At 40.2% G+C, this 23,086-nt stretch overlaps 1 protein-coding gene across 1 annotated transcript in view; it reads right to left on the bottom strand.

Annotated features, from left to right (window-relative positions):
* LOC124162313 (LIM domain only protein 3-like) overlaps positions 1–23,086 on the bottom strand; it is a 258,012-nt gene that overhangs the window by 29,293 nt on the left and 205,633 nt on the right. Inside the window, exons 2-4 of the mRNA XM_046538805.1 lie at positions 12,245–12,338; positions 11,500–11,637; positions 10,796–10,921 (exon numbers count right to left, since the gene is read on the bottom strand). Of these exons, the coding sequence (XP_046394761.1) occupies positions 10,796–10,921; positions 11,500–11,637; positions 12,245–12,333 (353 nt within the window). The 5' untranslated portion in view covers positions 12,334–12,338. The remainder of the gene's footprint in view (positions 1–10,795; positions 10,922–11,499; positions 11,638–12,244; positions 12,339–23,086) is intronic.

Raw genomic sequence — 23,086 nt, 5'->3', positions numbered from 1 at the left:
CATGTTCGCATCCTCCCCCTTCCCACCCCCCACCCCTAACCCCCCCCCCCCCTCCGCCCCCCGAAATCTCCACTCGGACGTGGCCGCGTGATCGCGAAAGACAAGAGAGCGCCATTTTCAGCGAGTGAGCGATGTGCGTTCAACTGTTTTATCGCGCTGTCGCCGAAAACGCTGCCGTCCCTCCCTTGCAACCCCCTCCCCCACTTCCTCATCCACACCGGCCCTGATTCATGGGTGCGCAAAAGAGCCGGCTGATAAGCTGTCTCGTTTCCCTTCACCCTCCCGATGTTACTGGGGGAACGCGCAACACGCAAGACCTGTTAAGGGGACCTCACTCGTGGGGATGGGCGGGGTTGAAAATAAAGAAAAAGAGAAATGGGGATAAATAAAAAAAATTATCACACCGTCCACAAAAAAATGAGGAATTCCCGTTTATTCTTCAAATGAACGAGAGCGGAAATGCCTCTCCACCATGTTGGCTGAAAAAAGAAGACACCTGGAAACGTTTCACATTTAAGCTGTAGGAAACTTGCGTAGCATTTCTCTATCTTCTCATCCAGTGATGAGGAGTCACCGACAACTGTATGTGTGCAAAAGAGAGCAAACGAATGGTGACGCGTATTTGGCCTCGCGTACTTGAAAATCGGCTTTTATAAAGAATAAGTTTTGGTGTCGTGAGCACGAGGCATTTGGAAAATCCTTGTGATTTTATTTCTGAAAGAATCAGTCATTCTTTTTGCTATTAGTGGATGTTAGTTTTGATCCAAATTTTCAAATGACAGCTTTGATAATAGATGGATATCAGTTTAAGAAATCCAAATTATGTTACGTTTACTTGTTTGCCACATCAATACTTTTGCTGAAATTATAACAGTCAAGGCCGCTACACACGGCGAATGATCGTTCACGGGTATCATTCGAGCAAAATGTTGAATGAACATGCTCTAATTTTCACTGATTTATCATGCGCATGACGGTTCATTCGCGAATTTTTCCGTAACACAGGGTGAATGGTCATTCAGTATGATCATTCACATGATCATTCACCGTGTATAGCGGCCTTTACACGTTAGCTCCCTTATTTTGTATTGTATTATTATCTATCTATGCACTTTAACCTACATTACTGAATTTTAGCTAAAATTCGCAACTAAAAATTGAACCGAGTTTCTCATTTGAGAGGCAACAAATCTAAAATGAGCTTTCCCAATTTTTTTCTTATCCACTAAGTCATTTACAATTAACTAGCAAACGTGAAAGCATAACCATTTTATAAATAGCATTGATGTAGGATACCAGTACACGCAACAAACTGAGGACATTTCCCATTGAAAGACTATCATTTGAAAAGTTTGATCAAACCATCATCCATAAATAGCAAATCAGTTTGCTTATTCTTTGAGAAAAAAGATAATGGGTATTTTTCCAAATGACTAACGAATATGAAACCAGAACTTCGAAGCCAGTACTTATTAATTTTAGGTTATAAAATACAATATATGAGTGATTAAATATATGAAGGGGAAGGATAATTCATGATATAAAAATATTCTTAGCATTCAGAAGGTGTAATGGTACCTCTTCAATGTCCTTGCTATATCGCTTTCCCTAAAAAGCTATTCCGCGAACATTTTGGAAATAGTACTCTCTCTCCAGTTCTCAAGATGAAAGCGATTTTTGTGTCGTCCGCATCCCACCCTACAGCATCCCATCAGATCGGATTGGTCCATCGTCCCCCCACCCCCTCTCCCCATCCTACCCTCCTTCCTCTCTCCTTAGGGTCCCCCCGATGCACACGTCATATCCCTCTTGCCCTTACACTTCCGGTCATTGCGTCCACTTCCTTCCTCCTCTGCCCAGCGGGAAGGCACTACTACTCGAAGCCATCAGCCATCCAACCCCCCCCCCACCCCCTTTCAATTCGATCCCACCCCCCCCCAAAATGCATTTCTTCCACTCACAACGAACCCTCCTCGGAATATATGCTCCCTACCCACACGCAGGGCACCACCCCCTGAAGATCGAGTTTCTTCGGTTTCATCTGGGATTCTAGAGCATTCCGGTATGTGTACTTACAACAGCAGGAGATAATTTATGCATAATGCAATTACTGACAATGCTCGCGAATATTTACCAAAAAAATTATATGTATTCAGCAAAGCCGTGATGTTTCATAATCAAACTCTTTCCCAATATGAATAATTCCGCCCTTACGCTGTGCATCTATGTATAGTACCTACCAATCGCAGGTCAAAGACATCAAGTAAGTACGGTAAGCTTGAGATAGAAATATCAATAATTCAACCAAATGGCACACTGCAGATACTTTCTGCGTTTGAAATATCCTAGGCTCCGAAGAAAATGCAAAATAATCCATGCTTAGTAACTTGTTTGAAACTCATTGCCATGATTTCAATCAAGCACAGCATCAATTAATCACAATGCATGTGTCATGTCAAGTCATGAGCATATTACTTTGAAATTTTTAATATGTACCTATACAATATACAAAAATGTTGTTCATTCTATACACTATTTTGAATAAATTAGTGTAGTCAAGTCAAGCACAAATAAAAACATTTGGGGTCCAATGCGGGTGAGAAAGGCCTAGATTCGGTCATTTTAATAAGAATTTAAATTATTTATACCAAATAAACTATTGGTAATAGCCTTTTCTTTAACCAGCTCTCAACTATTGGAGGTATTCTTCGCACAGTTCTTTCACCTTTCAAAAATCATGAAAGCAAATACAGTGGCAGCAGTGGTAAAATATTTAGGTACGATATCAATCCTATTTAGGAGCGAAGACTCTTGAGGATTTCATCCCCTCACTTGGCCTTAATATCCTCATCTCCGCACCCGGTGACATCCAATCTCCCATCGAGGCGCCCAACAACACGTCTGCACCCACTCAGAGCCAATCGACGGCACCCCAAAAACGCCGCCAACGCCAGTGGTAGTAGCGCTTGGATCTCCCGCCCCAACCTCCTTCGGCTGCTTCATACTATCCCAGCCACACAGAGTTACGCAATTGGGAGGAGGTCGAACGGCCGAACGTATTGGCGCTCCCGTCTTTAAAACATTTAGCGCTCTTCTGGGAAATCACAGTTGCCCTGCCGTCGTGGAAAAAATGGCCTCGGAACCTGGATCAGAGGGTGGGTGGGGGAGTGCGTGCGGAGCGATTGGAAGGGTGGGATGGGGTCCGAGGAATATGAAAGGTCGAAGCCTTGAGTGATCATAGAGTCGTGAGGAAGGCGAGAGAGGACAAGTCAATTCCAGGATGATGTCCTGAAGGGGGGAAAATGTCAAAAAACAGGCGACGGTCGCAGTGCGTCTCTTCGGAAACGAGAATTCCTGGGACGTGTTAACGCAGGGAGAGCGAAGGAGGTGGATTATTGGCCTGTGTGGAAGATTCTTGCAATCTTGGTCGTGAGAAAAAGTCCAATCGCATCGGGATTAGGTTTGATGATCAGCTTACGATTGATGGCAAGAACATAGGTGTGAAGTATTTAGTCATTGTTGTACTCAAGGCAGGCACCAATAAAACCATTTAGGGTCAAACACGGGTGAGAAAGCCCTATATTTGGTCGTTCAATCAGGAATGTAAATTATTTATATCAAATACACGATTGGTATTAGCCTTTTATTTTATCTACCCACAGATGATGGAGCTGCTTCGCAGAGTTCTTTCATCTTTCAAAAATAATTAAAGCAAATATGGATCCAGCAAATGGTAAAGTATTTAAGCACGATATCAATCCTAGTTAAAACCAAAGATTTTTTGAAGATTTTATCTCCCCACTTGGCCATTAAGTCTTCATCTTCCATACTTACCATCCTCATCTTTTCCCTTACCGAAGTAAGGGAAAAGATGAGGATGTGGTTCGAAATCGGATCCCTCAATTACCCTGCAGGTACGACATGATACAATCTGACGCAGTGTAACAAGTTGAATGTCTGAAAGGCTGTTGAGGTTCGGATACCATGGGTGTGAAAATCTTTTATTTTTTCATTTACGCCGTAACAAGAATAATGTAAAAAAGGAGTTACTTCACAGAGAATTTCATCACTTCCGCATACAAAATTTTTTACTCGTCACATCGTTGCGTTTCAACGCGTCAGTGTCATTATCGGGAGAAAAACACATGTTTACGGCCTTTTAATTCCTAGACTCAGGCTGATTGGCTCACAATAACTACCTGATTACTACAGCGGTCAGTATAAAGATTAAGCATATCCGCAGCAAACTTCTTGCATTTTGCAGAAAGCGCACTATCATCTTCAAAGTCGAATCCGGACCGTGCTAATCGAAATTTTCAATCCTTTTTCCCACTTGGCAACAACTTTTTTCTTTTTATTCCTCTCAAAATATCCTATATTTTCCTTCCAAACACCTCTAGTAGTACAACTGAAAGAGTGATCTCCACACAGTCGACTAAAATTCGATTATTTCCCGATTTCAGCATAAAACACTCGATAAAATTAATTCACGGGTACTAAAATTCCATTTTTGGTACTCGTGAAACATTACTATGAGAGATTGAGTACCTGCACTTAATATAGGTATATTTGGCAAAATCGTAGAAATAGCTAATAATATTCCCTAATAATAATAAAATAGCTTGCAATAATTTCTCATAACTTCACAAACTCCTCAGATCAATCCATCCTTTCCAAAATTCAGCGATTCTATACCTTCCACCTTCCACTTGGAAATTACTCCTCTGTTACTGCTTTCGGAATGGGCAGCGTTGATTGTTGCAGTAAGTCCGACCCTTCTTCGATTTTACGGTGAGACGGGTTCCCATTACATCACTCTCCACCCTGTTTTATTTCTTCATCGGCATCACCCCTTCGTCTATATTTTAAAAAGACATTCCTCTTTCTTTTGGCCCACGTAAAGAGCCCGCCTGAGGTTTCTGTGGAGGAAGACAAGGGCAGCTGAGAGCCTTGAGATATTTTGCGCGTCGCAGTCCGATTTCCCACAATTCTCCGCGTCCTCATTTATTATTTGCTTTATTGTCCGATTCCCATCCCCCCAAGGCGCGCCTACTATTTCAAAGTATTGACTTAATGGCGTTCCTTTGGCGCGATTTATCGCCATCTGGGGGAAGAGGGCCTCCACTTCAATTCAGGGCGCGCGCCTCGCGATCGTCTTCTTTCCTTTCTCTTCCCACGTGTTCCCTATCGCTCTCGGGGCCGCGGTGGATGCAGCTGCCAAAATGCGCTAAAAATACCAATAACCATTAGACAAACTAATCCCGCAGCTGCTTTCACGACTAAGACGCATTTCCCGTACCTGAGGGAATCGAAGCGGAGGGAAGAATGCCAGGAGCTTCTCTCCCGGAAAGGAATTGAGCACTGCAACGGCGGCGTATTCCGAAATGGTCTATGTTGCCGAAAGCAGGGAAATTAATTGCGCACGCACTCACCATGCATGCAATTGTATCATGCGAAGTTAACAAAGTGTGTCGCAATAAATACACGCCCTCTCCCAGTGAATGAACATTCTCTTGAGAATTCATTTCACCAAGATAACTTGCGAAAGTTATTTCTTGTCGATAGGATTAATCTCGTCTCAATTCATGAAATAATCCCCGTTAAAAAATAAATTGAACGATTTTGCGTGCTGAAAATTTTTCAAATGGCTAACATTTACTTACAAAAACTTACCTTATTGCATTGCCATAATAATCATAATTCATGGTGATAATTATGTTTAACAACTCGCGAGGCACTATTAAGCAATCTACAAAACATTTGCGACATTGACACGCATTGAATTGGAGAATGAAATATGTGACTCTTTAATCAATCGGACAAAAGTTGAAATTTTATCGCACGGAGCTCTTCATCTAGATATTTTCCGTATAATTTAATAGTCACGCCTTGTTCCATAAAATTGACCAAGCATCTATGAAATAAATATATGTCGTTAACGAGAGAATCCAATAAATGAGACCTTCAGAGATTAAAACCGTTTAAATTGAAACTCGAACTATCTTCAGAAAGAAAAGCAGGAAAGTTTTCCGGAGAATTGGAGACAATAAAGTCCTAACTAATTACGATACATACTCATGAAGACATAAGTTGATTTACAAGCCAGTGCTACGCCAATTCGCAAGTAAAGTTATAAGGGGAATATCGGGAAGGGAAAAAGAGAAAAACTAAGAAATATTCTCAAGACAAAGTCTCTCGAGAAACAAAATTTCGTGAGAGAGAGAGAGACGAAAAAACGATCAAATTGGGATAAGAAAAGGAAAAAAAAATAACGGGAGCTCTTAAACTTTTCGGCAGGCAAGGGAATGAGAGAGACAGTGCTGGTTAGACGACAACTCACGTATCTCGTCTCGACCGGAGTATAAGAGTGCTATGGCGCGCTTGGTTTTTTTTATTGCCCAGAGAGGAAGAACGGATGTAAAATTTGGCGCTTGGGCCGATGCGTAGAGATAAATGTGTAAGGAATCGATGCTCACGAAGTTGATTGTGTCTTTTATATTACGAATTCATGGCAATGGGAGGAGAGGGACAGGGAGAGAGAGAAAAGGATAGGGAGAGAGAGCGAAGATACTGCAGTGTGGGGGACGTAAATCGTCATAAGTGCAGGAGAGGAGAGGGGAGGGGAGAATGGGAGCAGGTTGGGGAAGGGGGAGGTGTGACTGTGAAAGAGTGAGGAAATAGTGGTGCGGAAAGGGAGAAGTTGTCCTTTACAGAGAGAGAGAAGTAAGACAAGACAGTGGGAGCAAATTTGGAAAGGGTGAACATTTGGAAAAACCGACAAAGAAACATGTGAATGAATGGACAAAGAGAGTTTTTATATTATATGCTAAATTACACAAAAGGCATAATTGCTGGGAATTGCGAACCCACATTGATTAAAAAACACAAATTTAAAAAAAAATACTTCAGATTATTCAATGATACCACAGGAATTTCAAGACTCAGACAGTTATTATAAGATAGGAGTGGTTTGGAAGCCAAGGGGTACAAGTGATATCTTTTTTCTCTTCGCTGTTAAGTACAGAAATTAGGTATAAAAAACAAACTAGATGAATTAGATATTTAGTAGTGCATTTGATTATCCACTCAATGTCATATTTAAATATCATGTTCATTGGAGCGTGATTTCACTTTTTGTAATACGGCATATCGCCAAAGTAATTTTTTAATTTTAGTTTAGTATTCCATTTATGTTTTTTGAATTATATATTTCTATTTTCAAGTTTATTTTTAAGTGACGGAGAGCCATTCCACGTATGAACCAGAAACTCTTGGCTTCTGTATTTGCACCAAAGTTCAAAGAAGATGAAAGAATAAATATTTATCTATGTAACTCGGAAAAGAATTAGCTGCACCCCTGAAAATAGGTTCGCCATAGTGGTGTAGTATTAGCCGGCTGTGAGGGAGTTGACAAGCATAAACCTCAACTGTGAGACAGACGCCAGGCAGGGTGAGATAGGCCGAGTGTACCATCGTCAAGGGGGGACGCAAGACGGTAGGGGGAGAAATTGAAGGTCTTGGGGCAGTGCGGGGAAAGGAAGGGAATTGGCAAGGCCGGTGGACACGGGTGTATGGAGGGGGGTGCAAGATTGGAATGGAGGTAAGGGAGACGGTGAGATACGAGGGGAAAGATGGAGCCCTGAAATACGCAACGATCGCTTCCTATACCAGGAGTACGCGACGGATGGAGGGCTGGGGGATAAGGGGAAAGATATGGCTGCAGGGTGGACAGGGCTGGAGTAAGGACAGGAGATGGGATCCCTATGCGTGTCCCCAGCCACCTAAACGTCCAAAAGTCCCCTATCCAAACGTCACATTTTCACTTCCAACTCCACTCAGACCCACGATACTAGTTTCTCTGCCTCCAGAGAGTCCAAATCTACTCGCTACATTAGCAGCAAATGTCATTCGCGGTCAAATTCATAGCGAGCCACAAGAATTACGGATTTCCGTGGAGGGTTAGCGTAATGCTAGATTAATTTTAGATGCAAGCCTACCTTATTTTTCATTTAAATGCTGAACCTAAAATTATCGGAACTCTGAGCATGATGAAATTTTTACTAGAACCTTAAAAGATATGAAAATTTCTTTACCGAACGGACTATTTAGAGAATAATATAATAACAAAATAATAAATGTGTTATTTTTAAAAATTGGAAGTATATCGGTAATTTGAGAAAATTTTAACTCCTAATAAATCATATCTGGCAAAAAATTATTTAGAAATTCTACCAACGGAATATTTTCTCAAAGCTCACAAAAAGAACTATTGAATTGATAAACAAGACAGAAACTGGGACATGCTGAACCCCAGTGACCATGAATTTGATGATTCACGTTTCAAAAACTATTATGTCAAAATTACTTGTTTGTTAAACACATGACAGGGTGTTGTAAAGATTTTTCAATTTCAAAAAAAATTCAAGACGAGAATGGAGTAGATAAAGTTATTACACCAAAATTAAGCTAATTTCCTAATTGTTTCAATATGAGTAAAAACTAACGGAACTAGAAAGATTTAGTGCTCCTGGCGAATAGACTTTGTGAAATGTTCTCGGGATCGCCACCGGGTCAGGAACTGCATAACTGCCAACGTTCCCATGCCCAACTCGGCCATCGTCCTCAGGGAAGCGTGTAGAGTGCTAAGAAGCTTGACTGATTGTTCCGGTAGCCAATGGCCACCACTACCAATGTTGTTAAAAATAACTAAAATAAAAATAGCTTTTGTTTGCGTGGCTTGTGCAGTGTGTTGTTTGTGAGAATAGGAAGCTTAAAATCTAAGTACTGTTCGTTAAAACTTGAGCAACTAGAACTAAGAAAAATAAATGAAAACAATAACTGGAACAAATTGAAGTATGGCGTAGCTATTATTTTTTTAACTTTTTAACGGATTTTAAAATTTTTTTGGGTTTAGATTATAGTCCTTTTCATTTTTGGTCTTTTTTTTACTTTTTTGCGGATTTTCGAAGGTTTTTGAATGTTTTCTTTTGTTTTTAACGTATCTTTTGTGTTTGCATGTCGAGTGAGATTTTTCATTGCTTATATATAGTCACTCTCGTGGTCAGGTGGCTGCTGATTGGCTGTCATCAGGCTCAGTAATAATGAAATTATGAGAAAAATATATGAGTGGAGTCCGGTGTTTGTATAATTTAGGAGAGTTGACTGACCTTGCCAACGAAACCTAGGGTCAAGTGGTACGTTCTCAATGGTTAGTCATATTGGGGAAGGAAGAGGAGACAGAGGTGGAGGTAGATATTCTGCTCTCCCTCGACCTGTGACACTTATCCTCGGATTCAATCAAACGTGAGCGGGGAAAAGCCAAGCCGAGGGATTCCCGGGGAGGGGAGAGGGAGTGAATGGGGGCAGGGCGGACGGACCGGCGGATAGAAAATGAAAGCTCCTCCGAGGTGAGGCGCAGTTCGGCCGCCGGAAGAAAGAATAGACCGAGAGAAAAATATGGGTGGGATTGGTACAAGGTGGGGGACCGATGCGAAAGTGGAAGGGGAAAGGAGGAGAGGTAAGTTGGAGTAGGGGGCTAGGAGATTGAAAAGATAAGGGATTTGCTATCGGGATGAAATCTGAAGGAAGTCAAAAGGAAAGAACGAATCCCTCATTTTTTTATTCTCCGGGAAGTAAAAATCTACGCGAGCGTGCATACATACACATATGAGAATATAATATATGTATATATAGGGAAGAGGCGATCCCCACTCTCATATGCGGAAACGTACGGCAAAATTGGGAGTGGGGTGGGGCAGGAAGAAGAGAGAGGTGTTGTTTCCAAGACACGGCCGGACGCCGTTCTTCCTCTTTTTTTCCTCGGGAGATGTTGTCGATATTAAAAAGTGAGGAATGGGAGATATTTCAATATGCCGCTGCCGGTCAAGAGATACGAGGGGAAGGGGAGGGGGTGGAGGGGCGGGAAAGATTTTCATGTAACTGTTCTCCCGGTATTTCACTCCAATTCAAAGCGATGGCCTTCCAGGGAGCAATTTTTCATATTTCCAACGGCGAAATTTGAGGATGAAAAATATTGCATGCAACGTGCTCTCCTTCTGCGATCGGTCGAACAGTGAACGATTTAAAAAAATGGTATCGGGAACCACGCTTTGACGGATTTAGGCCCAAGGTATAGTAACTATGGTACTTGGCAAAGGTGACCGACAGCTGAGTTCCTTTTGTGGGAACGGAAGGATGGAGAGAAACCCGGCGTATGCATTAAACTCCTCTTACCGAAAGGCGCCGAGGGGACAACGGCTTAACGTCCCATCCGACGGACGGGGTGCTGAACTTGAGGTGCCCTCCACAATGAAATCTAGCAGGGACCAGGCAGTTTCCGAAAAAACTGCACCACAGTCAGGATTTCAACCTTGATCCGCAAAGTGGGAAGTAATATTCGAGTAACCACACTATCTTGATATCCATACAGATCCATGTTTCAATACCAGGACTTCACAAGATGTGAAGGTTTCTGGTTAGGTGCTGAAAGGACGATAGTTGAATAACTGAAGTACTACGTGCGTCAGAAAAATGATGGTGATTGGACATTCCCCTTACAAGTTATCATATAGTGCAAGCTAATAGCATAGCCTGGTTTCTCTCAACTATTTTTCCGTAACCTTCCGTAAGAAATTCTGGGCAAAAATTAAACGCGCCACAGTTAAAGCAAAAGATAATTCATTTGCAAAATCGCATAGCCAAAAAAAGGTAAATTATCTCTGCTTTGAGGTTGCAGACAATTTTCTGAAACCAAGAAAGTGGGCTATTCCTAAAAATACAAGGTAAACTGACATACCTGTGGTTGCACTGTTGACAAGCAAAACATTCTAGGTGATATACATTGTTCCGTGCTCTCATGACCATCTCGAACGCTGGGATAACCTTTGAGCAAGCGGCACAGTAGCCAGTGTTCCCGAACAACCTACAAAATAAATAAATAATTCACATTAAAATGGGGCATACTAGTTTTATGTTTCCGCAAAAAATATTATTTTCCGGATGGGAAATACACGCTTTCCTTCTACTTTCCACAACAGCAATTCTCTCAGCGAAAACCTTTTGAGCAGGAAATATATTAATTAAACAGAATAAATTGAGTTTTTAAATCATCTCAATATTTTTTCGGGATAGGAAATCTCAGCAAAATTTCAATTTGTAATTTGTAAAGCAAATTGTAAAAGCCTTTTTTAGAATAATAAAATGGAATTGAGAGAGGAATCAATGCGAAATAAAATCATTTCCGATAATTTGTTCATAAAATGACATTTTGCAACAGGTAATTCACAAAATGGAAGTCTTTTTGCCAAATAAGTTACAAAATTAGAGAACTAAGCTTAAAAACTTTAATGGAGATAATGAAATTTCCCTTCCATGAAAACTATCATATGTTTATTTAACACGTTTCTTCAGCTAATAAATGCTCTCTGAAATTCATTTTCATGCAAAAGAATGAGAGAGGTTTATGCCCAGTAGCATGTGTTATTGACTGTGGACACTGACCTAAGGTAATCCCTCTTGCAGAGTATAAGATTCGCTTTCGTGTAGAGAGTGGATCCCACTTCCCCCAGACGACAATCGCAGCAACCACATTTGAGGCAATCCTCGTGCCAAAGCATATCCAGCGCCTTCAGCATGAACCTGCAGCGAAGAGGTAAAAGAATTACTTTCGATCGAATCAATCTTGAATCACATCCATAAAATGGCGAAGAAGCACTCAACGTTTTTCAAAAATAAACTTAGGAAACATTTCCAATTATATCACTTGATTTCTGAAACTACTAACCCAAGCGTAAGGGGAGTGAATGAATGAATTTCCTATGGAGTTTTTATTCGCATGTTCAACTTAAATCAATAGAAATATATTTAAGACGTTTAATTTTTTTCATGAAAAAATAATAACAAAAACTGCTATAATTTAAAAATATTTTTCATTATGGAACAAAATTATAATTATTTTCAAAATTAAGCACTGAGGTACGCAACCTAAAACAGGACGGAAAGCATATCTCATGGTCAAAATAAATGTAGTTAATTACACTTGAAAATATAAACCAAACATGAAATACATTTTTCTTGTATTTTAACTTTAAGTTAAACAAAATTTTATTTTATAATTGGCGATTGTAAAATGATATTTTAATGGTACTCATTCTTAAATTATCTTTGCGATATATCTTGGTTCTTGTAATCACTATCCTGATTGCGGTTGATTTCATTTACCGAACAAAATTCTGTTCACATTTACCTGTCGGTTATCTTCTTCCCGCAGCCGGCGCACTCCTGGTGGCCGGAGGGCGAAGCTCCGTTTTTCTGCTTGTTGACATCCATCGTCATGCTTCCTGTAAAACATAGAAAATTAAGCATTAATTAAGAGTCGAAATTCTATTTATTGAATCAAATTTTGTGGGCACCATAATTTCATAAGCCTTACCATGATAAAGATAAAGCAGTTGTTCTATTTCCATAGACTTTATTTCTCAAACAAAACCCAATATTATCCCAGAACAAAATTATAAATTTTCGTTTGCGTATCAAAAATGTATAATTTAACAAAGGTACATTTTTTATTAAGTTAATAAATATGAATTCTAAAGACGATAAATATAACAATACAAAACTCTATTTACTTAACATTTTTTTGAATGAGTGAAATACGTATTACTACATTACATTCAATGCTGGGGAAAATAGCGGCTGTATTTGTATTTATAGATAATGAAGTCCATTTGGATTTCACAGTATCAGCCTTGCCTATTTGTGCCACAAAAACTCAGTATATGATTGAAGTGGTAAAAATTAACGTATAAAGTCATCCGGTGATGGTAAAGATCAATTTAAAAGCATTACTGACAATGGGTAATGCAAAAATTGATTTGAATTGCTTGAACTCCTTCAGCTTTATTCTTAGGAAAATCGCTAACCCGCTCTTCACAATACGCACAGTCAAGATAGCCATGAGTAAAACCGCTACTACTACTACATCCACCCATGAAAGCTATCGATGTCCACCTCTCGAAAACGCACTTGACCCGTGGGATGTCGATAGTTGCGAGTCAGGGAAGAAAGAATGACCGCAGAATTTGTTCCCCTCTCCCCCAAAAATGTATATACACATATTTCTATGGAATCGCTAAGCATTAAAGATCGGCCACTTATGTATCCCTGCGTGTGGCTTTACGGAAATATTCCGAACCCCCGAATGAGAAACGTAAGGCTTTCCCGGCTCCACAAATCCTTTCATTGGGGCAGTATAGAGAGATGAAATAAATAAATCCGCGGCCCAAAATGGCTAAAAATCCGAGGCCAACAACGAGAAAAGACCACGACACAACCGCTCCCGCTGCCCATTTGTACGACTTCCTCCGCCTTCCTCGAGAGCCTTAACTCGTTGCAGCGATAAGAGTGAAATATTCTGGGATTGGCGAGAAGGAGTAGGGGGGGGAGAGGGATGAAAACCACCCCCTCTCGGCCCCTCACAACTTGACTTCTTGGAAAAGCATCCCACAACCCTCCCGAGGAGCCTTTATGCTACCTGCTTCCTATCCTTCACCTCAAGCTTCCGCCAGGGAAGGGGATATACTTCCCCTCCCACTCTACCTTCCCCACCCTTTCCACCCTACAGCTGACCCACCCACCCCATCCCCCAACCTCCGATCCCCTTCCCCACCAACCTTCACCCGCGCCGGTCAATATCCAATTCTTTCCCATCCCTTATTTTATTGAGATTGCTTCTCCCTGATCCTTCGCCCCCTCTCTGCTTCTACCCTCCCCCCAAGGCCTTCCGCCACCCCTCCCCTTACAAATAACCCCCTAACATCTCCCTCACCCCCCAAAGAAAAACGCCCCAACCCACATTCTCCAGAGCATCTCCACCTTTCCCCGTGACCGCCTCTCGAGAAAATTACATTTCTCACCCCTTTTCCCTTATTCAAGTATTTCTCCCGAAATGATGCATTGCTCCTTATATTTCCGCCCTCGTCTCCCTTTCCTTGGACCTTAAGGAGATGTAATTTTTTTCGCTTGTTTATTCCGCGGGTATATGCTTTTTCCGTCCCGGGTGCAGATGTTGCCGAAAACAAGTGAAGGGACTTAAAACAGAGAGGACCCTGCAAGGAGGCATTTCTCCCTACTATAAAGTGGAGGTGGACTCTAGATGGAAAAATACCGACGGCTGAGTTAATACAGATTATTGATTGAAACCCAACCACTGTTTACAATAAGTACTTTAAAGAATATATTTCATGGAATTTAATGTTATTTATATGGAGTAGTAGTATTTAAATTTAGGTTGCGTCGACAGCTAGGTCATTTCGCACCATTTTTTACATGGAATAAATGTTATTTTTGTGTTTTTTAAATTTATCTTTAAAATTTCCTCGCTTTACACACCTTTGGAAACTCAATGCATTCAATTTAGTGACTCCATAATGATGTAAACATTTTTTTCTTATTTACATATCCTCCATGTCTAAATTGCAATAAATAACTCTTAAAATTATATTTATAAAATCTAATGGTACAGCGATAAAATTATTCCAAGGATAATTGCCTGCATATACTATTAGATTAAATATTATAAAGAAAAAATTTATGTACAGTGGCTCGATATTTTTCATACTTGTAATAAAAAATGGAATTCATATCTCGCCAATTTTGAAATCGCATGCCTAAATATCATTAATTGTTCACAGAGTATATTTCATAGAGTATAATCCTTAAAATGATAGATTGAATCCCGAAATAATGGCTTGTCAATGAAATTGACCATGCTACATGGATGCATCATTCTCATTGAGATAGAGAATTTTTATTCGATTTTAATATCCCGTAGTAGTGTTATATGCAAGGCTTAACATAAAAAGCACCTTCTTGCCTAAGTCAAGTATCACAGCTCTATTAAACGCAGAAAAACTTCGCTTAAGCGATTTATTTCCCTAGAATAAGTTCTTCTATACCGACCAAAAAGATTTCACTTTCAAAAATGCATCAATATAAGCTTCAACACTCCATCAGTTATAACTACTGGATGGTTAATTTTTTTCTCAGAAATACTGTCATAGCATAGTGCATTGGCGGAAACCAGCCATTCGATGATCAAGGACCGGATGTGCGGTGCTGCCAAGACCTTAAGCTTGTTACGCTGCACAGGGATTTGCTTGGGACGTCTAAGAAAACAATTCCCGCGGAGTGGCAGAGTTGCACTTTGCGGCAGTCGTGTAATACGGAATGAGAGTGTCGCATGGCGAATGGAATCATATGAAAGAGAAGCGCATTCCGTGAGGAACAAGCACATTTGCAGCTGCAGAGACGAGGGAAACGGAAGGGCTGGAATAAGTCAAGGGGGTTCCGGTGGGTGGGGGTGGGTAGAAGAGGGTGGGGGAGGAAGGGAGGGCAGAGGCATCTGGAGGAGCATCTCGAAATTGAAAACAAGTGAAGGATCGGCGGCGCATGGATGAGTTGTTCCTTTTTATTGCCTCCTGCAGATGCGTCGCCCAGGATTCATTTTCTGTATTTTATGCCCCGCATCGGACCTGCATAACCACACTCGCTAAAATACGGGGGAAATTGACTGCAATGCCTCCAGTTTTACTTCTCCAGTTTAGAGAACAGATTAGAATTTAATTTAGCTTAAACAGAGATTCACTCATGAGCAGTCATTTATTTCGTGTCGTGTGTTTCTTGGCATAACCCTAAATGCGCTCAGGAAAATATACTAAAATGACTACTACGTAATGAGCATTTGTTTCGTAGAAAAAAGAAAAACGGAGAATGGAAAGAATACATTGGTAAAAAGAGTCCCTCCTATCTCCAGTGGAAAGTTGTGCATAGAACCAACTTCCGTGTCTGTCCTAAAATATTTTGGGGAAAATGTTTATGTAAGAAATATGAAGAACATTACGCAGCCAACGATACAAGCTGTGTGGACAAACGACCAAAAAAATTGAAAATGACAATTTTTACAATGAAAATTTTAGGACTGAAAATAATGACTCTACATCAGCGACGCTAACTGTTACGTAATATATATGTAGAAAATACACGATTCAAGAGTTTACTTCGGGTAGCCTAGAGTTCAAAATGAGATTACGGAATTTCTTTAGATTGCAACACGAGATGGCTGAACTAGTCGGTATGTAAAAATGTTACGTGAGTGGAATTTATTATTATTTCTCCATAGAGGTTTTAATGCCTTTATTTACATTAACTGATGCCTGTAAACCCAAAAAGATTATATTCGTGGCTATTAGAAACGAGTGAAAATTAAGCTGGTGTCAACTTTGGAAAGTTTGGAGCAAAAGATTCTGACATCAAAGGTATTTATCAAATTATAAAACATTATATCAATTTTATGGATACGTGCGATAATTAGATAGGTTTTGGTAAGTATGCGTTTAGCTTCCAGAAAAGGACAAACTTAAAATGACAAACACTAATCTCCAATCCGCAACCCTATCTTTCCGATAGACCTCCTCAGCAGAAGACGCATAAGGGTGGATGTGCATCGAAACCCACACCGTTATCTCGTCATGCCCTCTTCTCCCCAAATAACGTTCACACACTACACATTTCCCCTCCACTATCCGTCCCATCCGAGAACATCTTCAACGTCCATTTGGTCGGCTATTCGAAGACGCGGACGCTTACGGAACAAGCTATGTAAAGGGAGAGTGGAGATTTTGTTTACAGAATTTTTTCTCACCACCTAATCTAGAGGGAAGAAAACGAATTCCATGGCACGACACCCTGTTTTCTAAGTCTTGGTGGCTGGATGTCTACGAGCAAGTAGCCAAAACTTCCTGAAAACTCTTTCTCATACTAGGTACCGTAGATGAAGAAAATATTCCAGCCAACATGTATTGGGAAAAGCTTATGATATTCCAATATCTAGTCTGTTATAGCTGTTATATCTAGTCTATTGTAGTAGTTCATTTGAGACCCAAGACTTTGTTTTATTTAGAATATGTAAAGCATGATTAGGCCAAAAATTTACCATTGCATATAATGTGTGAGAAAAATAATGAATATTGTAGTAAACTTGATCTAATTCCAGTAAGAAACATATTTTGTAAATATCTGATGTTATAGATGTATTATAATGAATATATCCGATGTAATTGATACATTTCAATGAAAGGGACTGTATATCCACGGGTATGTTTATATCCACTTTATAAATCGAGTTTTCCCTGTAATTATGTTACTGGGACAACTATGAAATCAATAAACAAATATCTTATGTTTCCTCGTGAATTTAGGATCGCTTCACCTGTCGGCAATGGCCTTATTTACACCCATTCAAATGCGCGGAGGGTGACAAGACATTAAGCGGGAAGGCGACATGAGAATCCTCCATTATTGCAATATTCTTGGACTATGCTGTACATGTTATCGCCCGGATCGAATCAAATATTGAGGCGTACGCTGTGAGTGTATGGTCCTGGAAGCGAGGGTGAGACCACCCTATCCATCGACGAAAAAAACCTCTACTTAAAGGAATACAAAGGGTGGGTCGCCGATGCCGCTACAGCAATGGTGCACTCAAGGGGAGATCGCTATGCACTTACTTCCCCACTCAAAGACTCCGGGAGAAAAAACGTGAGGAGAGAGGACTCAAAAAGGGGCATATGTGCGTGCGTATGAAACCTCAAACCGGAGAAGAGTGCTAGGCCCTTTTCAGCAGAGTAGGAAAGAGTAAACGACAAACTATTTGGAAGGGGGCGGGAAGCAGACCCTGGGAGAATTTAAAGAGAAGACTTTGAGCAAAAGTGGTGATTTAGAGGACGTTCACTCCCTTTCTACCGACCTTTTTTTCCTGATAAATCACTTGTTTAAGACTGACATACTCAGCGGAAGTGAGGAATGGACAATGATAGCCACGGAGAAATTAAGAGAAGGGGCATATAATTTTTGTTTTTTTCTCGGCGAACCATTGAAGATTTTTTCGGGTTTCGCACCGGGTCAGGTTCTTCAAGTCCCCTTCCAACGTTTCGATGAGCAACTCGCCCATCGTCTTCAGGGATTCAGGAATCCAATGGAGTTGCTCCTCGAAACGTTGGGAGAAGAGATGGATGACCTGCCTCGGTGCAAAACCCGAGAAATCTTTACTTCAAGCAAAGAGGCCTTCGAAACTTGGTGCATCACAAGAATGATGAGCATCAAATGGATCGACATAGTAAGTACTAAGGAAGTCCTAAGAAGAGTAGGAGAGAAGAGAAGCCTCATGAAATTCTTGACCAGAAGATGGAACAACCTTATAGGCCATATCTTCAGACATGATGAAGATATGGCCTATGGTCTGATGAAGACGATCATTGAGAGACAAGTAGACGGCAAAAACGGAAAAGGAACACCCTTAATGAAATATATGGAACAGGTGAAGAGGAATGAGAAAGAAAAGAAATGCGTAGGTGTGAAAAGACTATCAAACAGAAGAATTGAGTGATGAGCTGCGTCAAACCAATCTTTGGTTTGTTGACCAGTGATGGTAATGAAGACTATCAACTTGAAATTATCAGGGATATTAAGTGTATAACGTTCTCAGCATAAACCTCAATCAATAAAATTCTACGCCGAGAAATCAAGACAAAATACGAGCAGTGGAACGGGAGAGTTATTGTCATTGATGGCATGCCGCTACGCTCATGCACCTTCGAAAATAAAACACACACCCAAGTTATTATACATATTGACATCAAAATTCCTGTCTCATTCAAACTTATTACATACGCCAATGAAAAAAGCAAATCGAATTGACAATTTTATCTCTTATTAGAGCACACTCTTTGATTTAATTACAATATGAGTTATCAAAAAATTAAGAAATTAACATGACTAAGGGCTCAAATAAAAACTTCAAGCCTATGGAAGAGACTGACTTTTTTATGCAACATTCAAAGCTAAAATAGACCAGAAGAACTATTTTTTTTAAGTTAGACTAGACTGAGTTATTATTTTAATACTGTTCAGAGTTAAAGAGCTAAGTTTTTCCTCGGGAAGTGATGCGTCATCGTAAGACACAGTGCAATGAACTTGCCACTTAAGGAGGAGACACACCAGCGCAAGCGACGCATCGAATATCGCCATACAAGTCCGTACTACTCCTCATTTCATCCACCCAAATATATATACTCCACCCAAGAGTCTCTTCCCGGTCGCATTCCCTCTCCGAAGGGAGAAAAAAAAGAGAAGCGCCTCCCGCCACCCGCCCAACTCCACTCTATCCACTCCCGGCCCATCAAGCAAGCAACCCACTTAGCGGACCACTTTGGTGACGAGCGGGGGATACCCCCCCTCCTTCACAGCAACTCCCTACCCCCCTCCACATTCACCTCCTCTTCCGCCCTCTCGCCGATACGCACGACAATCTCCCGACTCACATCCTAAAATTCGAACCTCGCAATGTTATTCGCATTCGCAACAATGGATTAGGTAGAACTATTGCCGATCATAACCACTTAAACCTGCGTAGCTCCACGTGATATTAGTTGAGAAGAGACTATATATGTATCAAATTAGAAGTAGCCTTTTGCAAAGAGTCTTCTACGATTTGCTGAGAGGCGGCGGTGTAAATCCATTGCATGCCAAACCGAAGTTCGCAGGCTCGAGTCCCGCCATCGTAGGTTGTCCCTTTCAAGGGCATAAGTGTTTGTGATCATTCTATGTTGCATTTAATGATATTCCCCCGCCGCAAAGGACTTAAATGCGCTCTTTTCGTGACGATGATGATAAATAATAAAATTAATAGTGATAGATTGTAGCATATCCATCCTTCAAAACTTATAGCACAATAATAACTATAGCGATTTTCGAATTCCGCGATCTAGACCAAGATTCAAATTGCGAAACTTGAATCATGCGATTCGTCTGATGGATTTGATTGGTTGGTTATTATGATAGCGTTTTTTGCACGTTCTTTATTGGATCGAAAATGTTATTAAAATTGAATCTAATACGCAATCAGCCAATAAGCAGGAGAAGTACTAGGATTAAAAAATGTAGATAGATATAAGGAATTCAGTTGTTTATTTTTGCTTTTAAAATAATAATACTGACGTTGGGGTGTCCATGTCGGTCTCAGCTTATGGAACTCTGTTCATGTTATTGGAGGTACTCATTTACCCTGTTTTCCCATATACTAGTTTAGGCGATTGAGCGATCCAAAGTGAATCACTTGCTGATCGGAAAAATAGTGACGGCGTAAAAAAAACTAGAATTTGCCATGCTCGCCTCACTATGAGTTTACCAAACTGACTAACTCGAGTTCTGATTTGCTACCCCAAATTTACGAAAGGCAATAATTCAAACTGTTCGCCGCGCACTACCACGTGACCAATTCCATTTTCGTCGTTATTATCACGACTCAAAGCTCTGCTTCCTTATTTTTGAAATTTATGAGTGGATCCTTTAAGCTCACGAATTGCACATCGGTGCATCAACAACTAATAACCAATAGAATGGAACTGAGTCGCAGAATATTGCTTTCGAATTACGATAAAGATAGGATAGCCTTCGGGCATCTCCAACAAAAATTCTCGGAGTACAAGGTGACCCAGAGAAACGGAGTGGCCCTCCTTCCGTGATATTCACAGGCCCACATCTCAGTCTGAGATGAGCTCTACCCTCTTAAACCTTCGGGTGAATTTCTGCGGGAGTTAAATATTGGATGTCCCTGAAAATTGAACGAAGCCCATAAAATTCCATTGATCGCACCCTGAAAGAAGTTAATACATGAGGGAAACTGAACAGACAGCAAAAGCGAGGATAAGGTTATCTGTGAGCTAATCGAGCACAACATCTTTGAGAGTTTCGTCGCTATTCCTTGGATTCCAAGTCTGCTCCAGAAATACAAGAATTCTCCCTGAAGTCGGAAAATTCAAACGCAGGCTCTGCTGAGAAGCCATTGAGACGGAGAAAGAGGGAGCTAATTCCATTATGGCGGATAGTGACCTACAGGGAAGCCACACGTGATCTCGCACTTAATTTACTTTTTACTTCCATTTCAAGTCGCGTTTTCCATTTCAAACATAGAGGAAAAAAATATTTTTAGCTATATTTCTGGAAAAAAAATCTTGAAAACTTTTCATTATGTGACGCATAATCCCTTCAAAATCAATTTATGCTTGTTTTTAAATTTACTAGCAGTGTCAAGTATTGCATAAACAGCATAGCAAATTCCGAGATCACGTGATGGATCCGATGACCCTAATTGGCAAACAAAGATAATATACTTTGTTTAAAAGTTGTTTATTTCATTTTAAAATGTAATTTCTATTGAATGTAACACTTATAAAGAGGGTCAAGTAACAGGAATTTCATTAAATCTTTTTACAGGTATTTAACTAGCTAACTTTTTTTCCGTTTCCAAGAGTTTCAGCGTTTGGGGGTTTCAGATATTACCTTCTGCGCAGCCACCTTGTGCACTCGTGTATAGTGTATACATTCACTCCGTGGTCCCTCCACAATTTGAATACCGTCAACCAACATGCCATACCATACCATTCTCCACTTAGAGAACGGTGTGCTTCCTACCCCCTCTCCTTCTCTCGCGCCACCGCCAAAGCCAGCCGCCCCTTCTCCTTTTCCCCAATGCACAACACAGTCCTTTTAACAGTTCTCATGCTATTCCCACCCACGTCCCGATACCATGCTTCTTTTCCCCCACACAACTCGGCACTCTCAACATCCACTTCCATATCGCCACCGAGGAGAAAAGAAATCTAGCTTTTAGTGCGATCGATGAGAAACCTTTTAAGGAAAGTTTATACAGGATTATCGATCTGGAGCGAGATAAAATGACCGATTTTTACATGTCTTCCTAAACAGGGAGGGGGAGGTGAAAGTTGGTACTCCTATGCGACAGTGAAAGATACTACTAATGGAGTTGCTATAGAGTAAACATGTTTCGCTCGAACATTCAATAGCATCTATTTGGCCCAAAAAGTAAAATAACTTCTTCAACTGTAAAATTATTCGCATATACCCTACCAATTAATTTGAGGTTCTCCCTGTGTTATGTATCACTCACGGGATATTTTTTTTATTTCGCTATCAATAATAAAGATTCCCTATATTTATCTCTTTATTAAGCCATCAAACATCAAATTATGTAGAATAGCCAAAATTTAAGTTATTCTGTAACGCTTATGATTCTGCAATTGCCCATTTCTGCATTTCTGCATCCGATCAAAGTAAAATGTGATTTTTTAAGTTTAAATTAAAATCATAGAATACAATTAAGTATTCGCTGAATACCCTCATTGAAGTCAGAGAAGCTTTTAGGAAAACTGGTGATATCTATTACTTCTAAAACAACGAGACGGAGAAACTATGCATGTTGTTTCTTTGTCATGGAGATGGCTCAGCCATACAATACAATCAAACTCAGTCGCTCGCATAAGTAACAGCAATTGATGTCGTATAGACTGGGAAGGATAAATCAAAAATCGAACTGAGTTTCGGGGAATTTCATATGATTCAAAATCCCAAGCAAACTTGCGAGAGAGTTACAATCTCTCTTCTTGAGTCATAAGGAAATCCACACAGTATTTATATAACATACTTATAGCTAATTTCCTTAACGGTAATTTATGAAATCAGTTTAGATCCCAAGATCGTTAAGTGAAATACAAATAGTTCATACCGATTATATCGTTGGAATGCCATCCAACATTCTCGGTTCTGGTAGAGGTTGGAATTTAATTTCGTTCCACGCCATTGTATTCGAATCAACTAACCATTAATTATTGGATATAACAGGTATTCTCATCACAGATATTACGTTAGATTCTGAATCAAAAGATGCTTCGAGAATTAGTTCTTATTAACAGCTAGGTAAAATTAGATAATGGTGTCCTCTTCTGATTACACAAGCATCATATTCAATATACATTTGAATAATGAATAGATATATTTTTTAAATAGAATCTCAGAACCAATTTAGCTCAGTTATACCTGAATAAAATATTAGATTTATATTTATATCACTTCACCTTAGAAAAAAAGTATTTTAATTCAATATATTTATTATTGTGCTTGGAATACATCGTAGAAACGATTTGGTCACTCAAATCCCACATGGATGAAAAGG

This window comes from Ischnura elegans, chromosome 7 (assembly GCF_921293095.1).
Source record: "Ischnura elegans chromosome 7, ioIscEleg1.1, whole genome shotgun sequence".
Lineage (NCBI taxonomy): Eukaryota > Metazoa > Arthropoda > Insecta > Odonata > Coenagrionidae > Ischnura > Ischnura elegans.
This window is presented reverse-complemented; position numbering and strand designations above follow the sequence as displayed.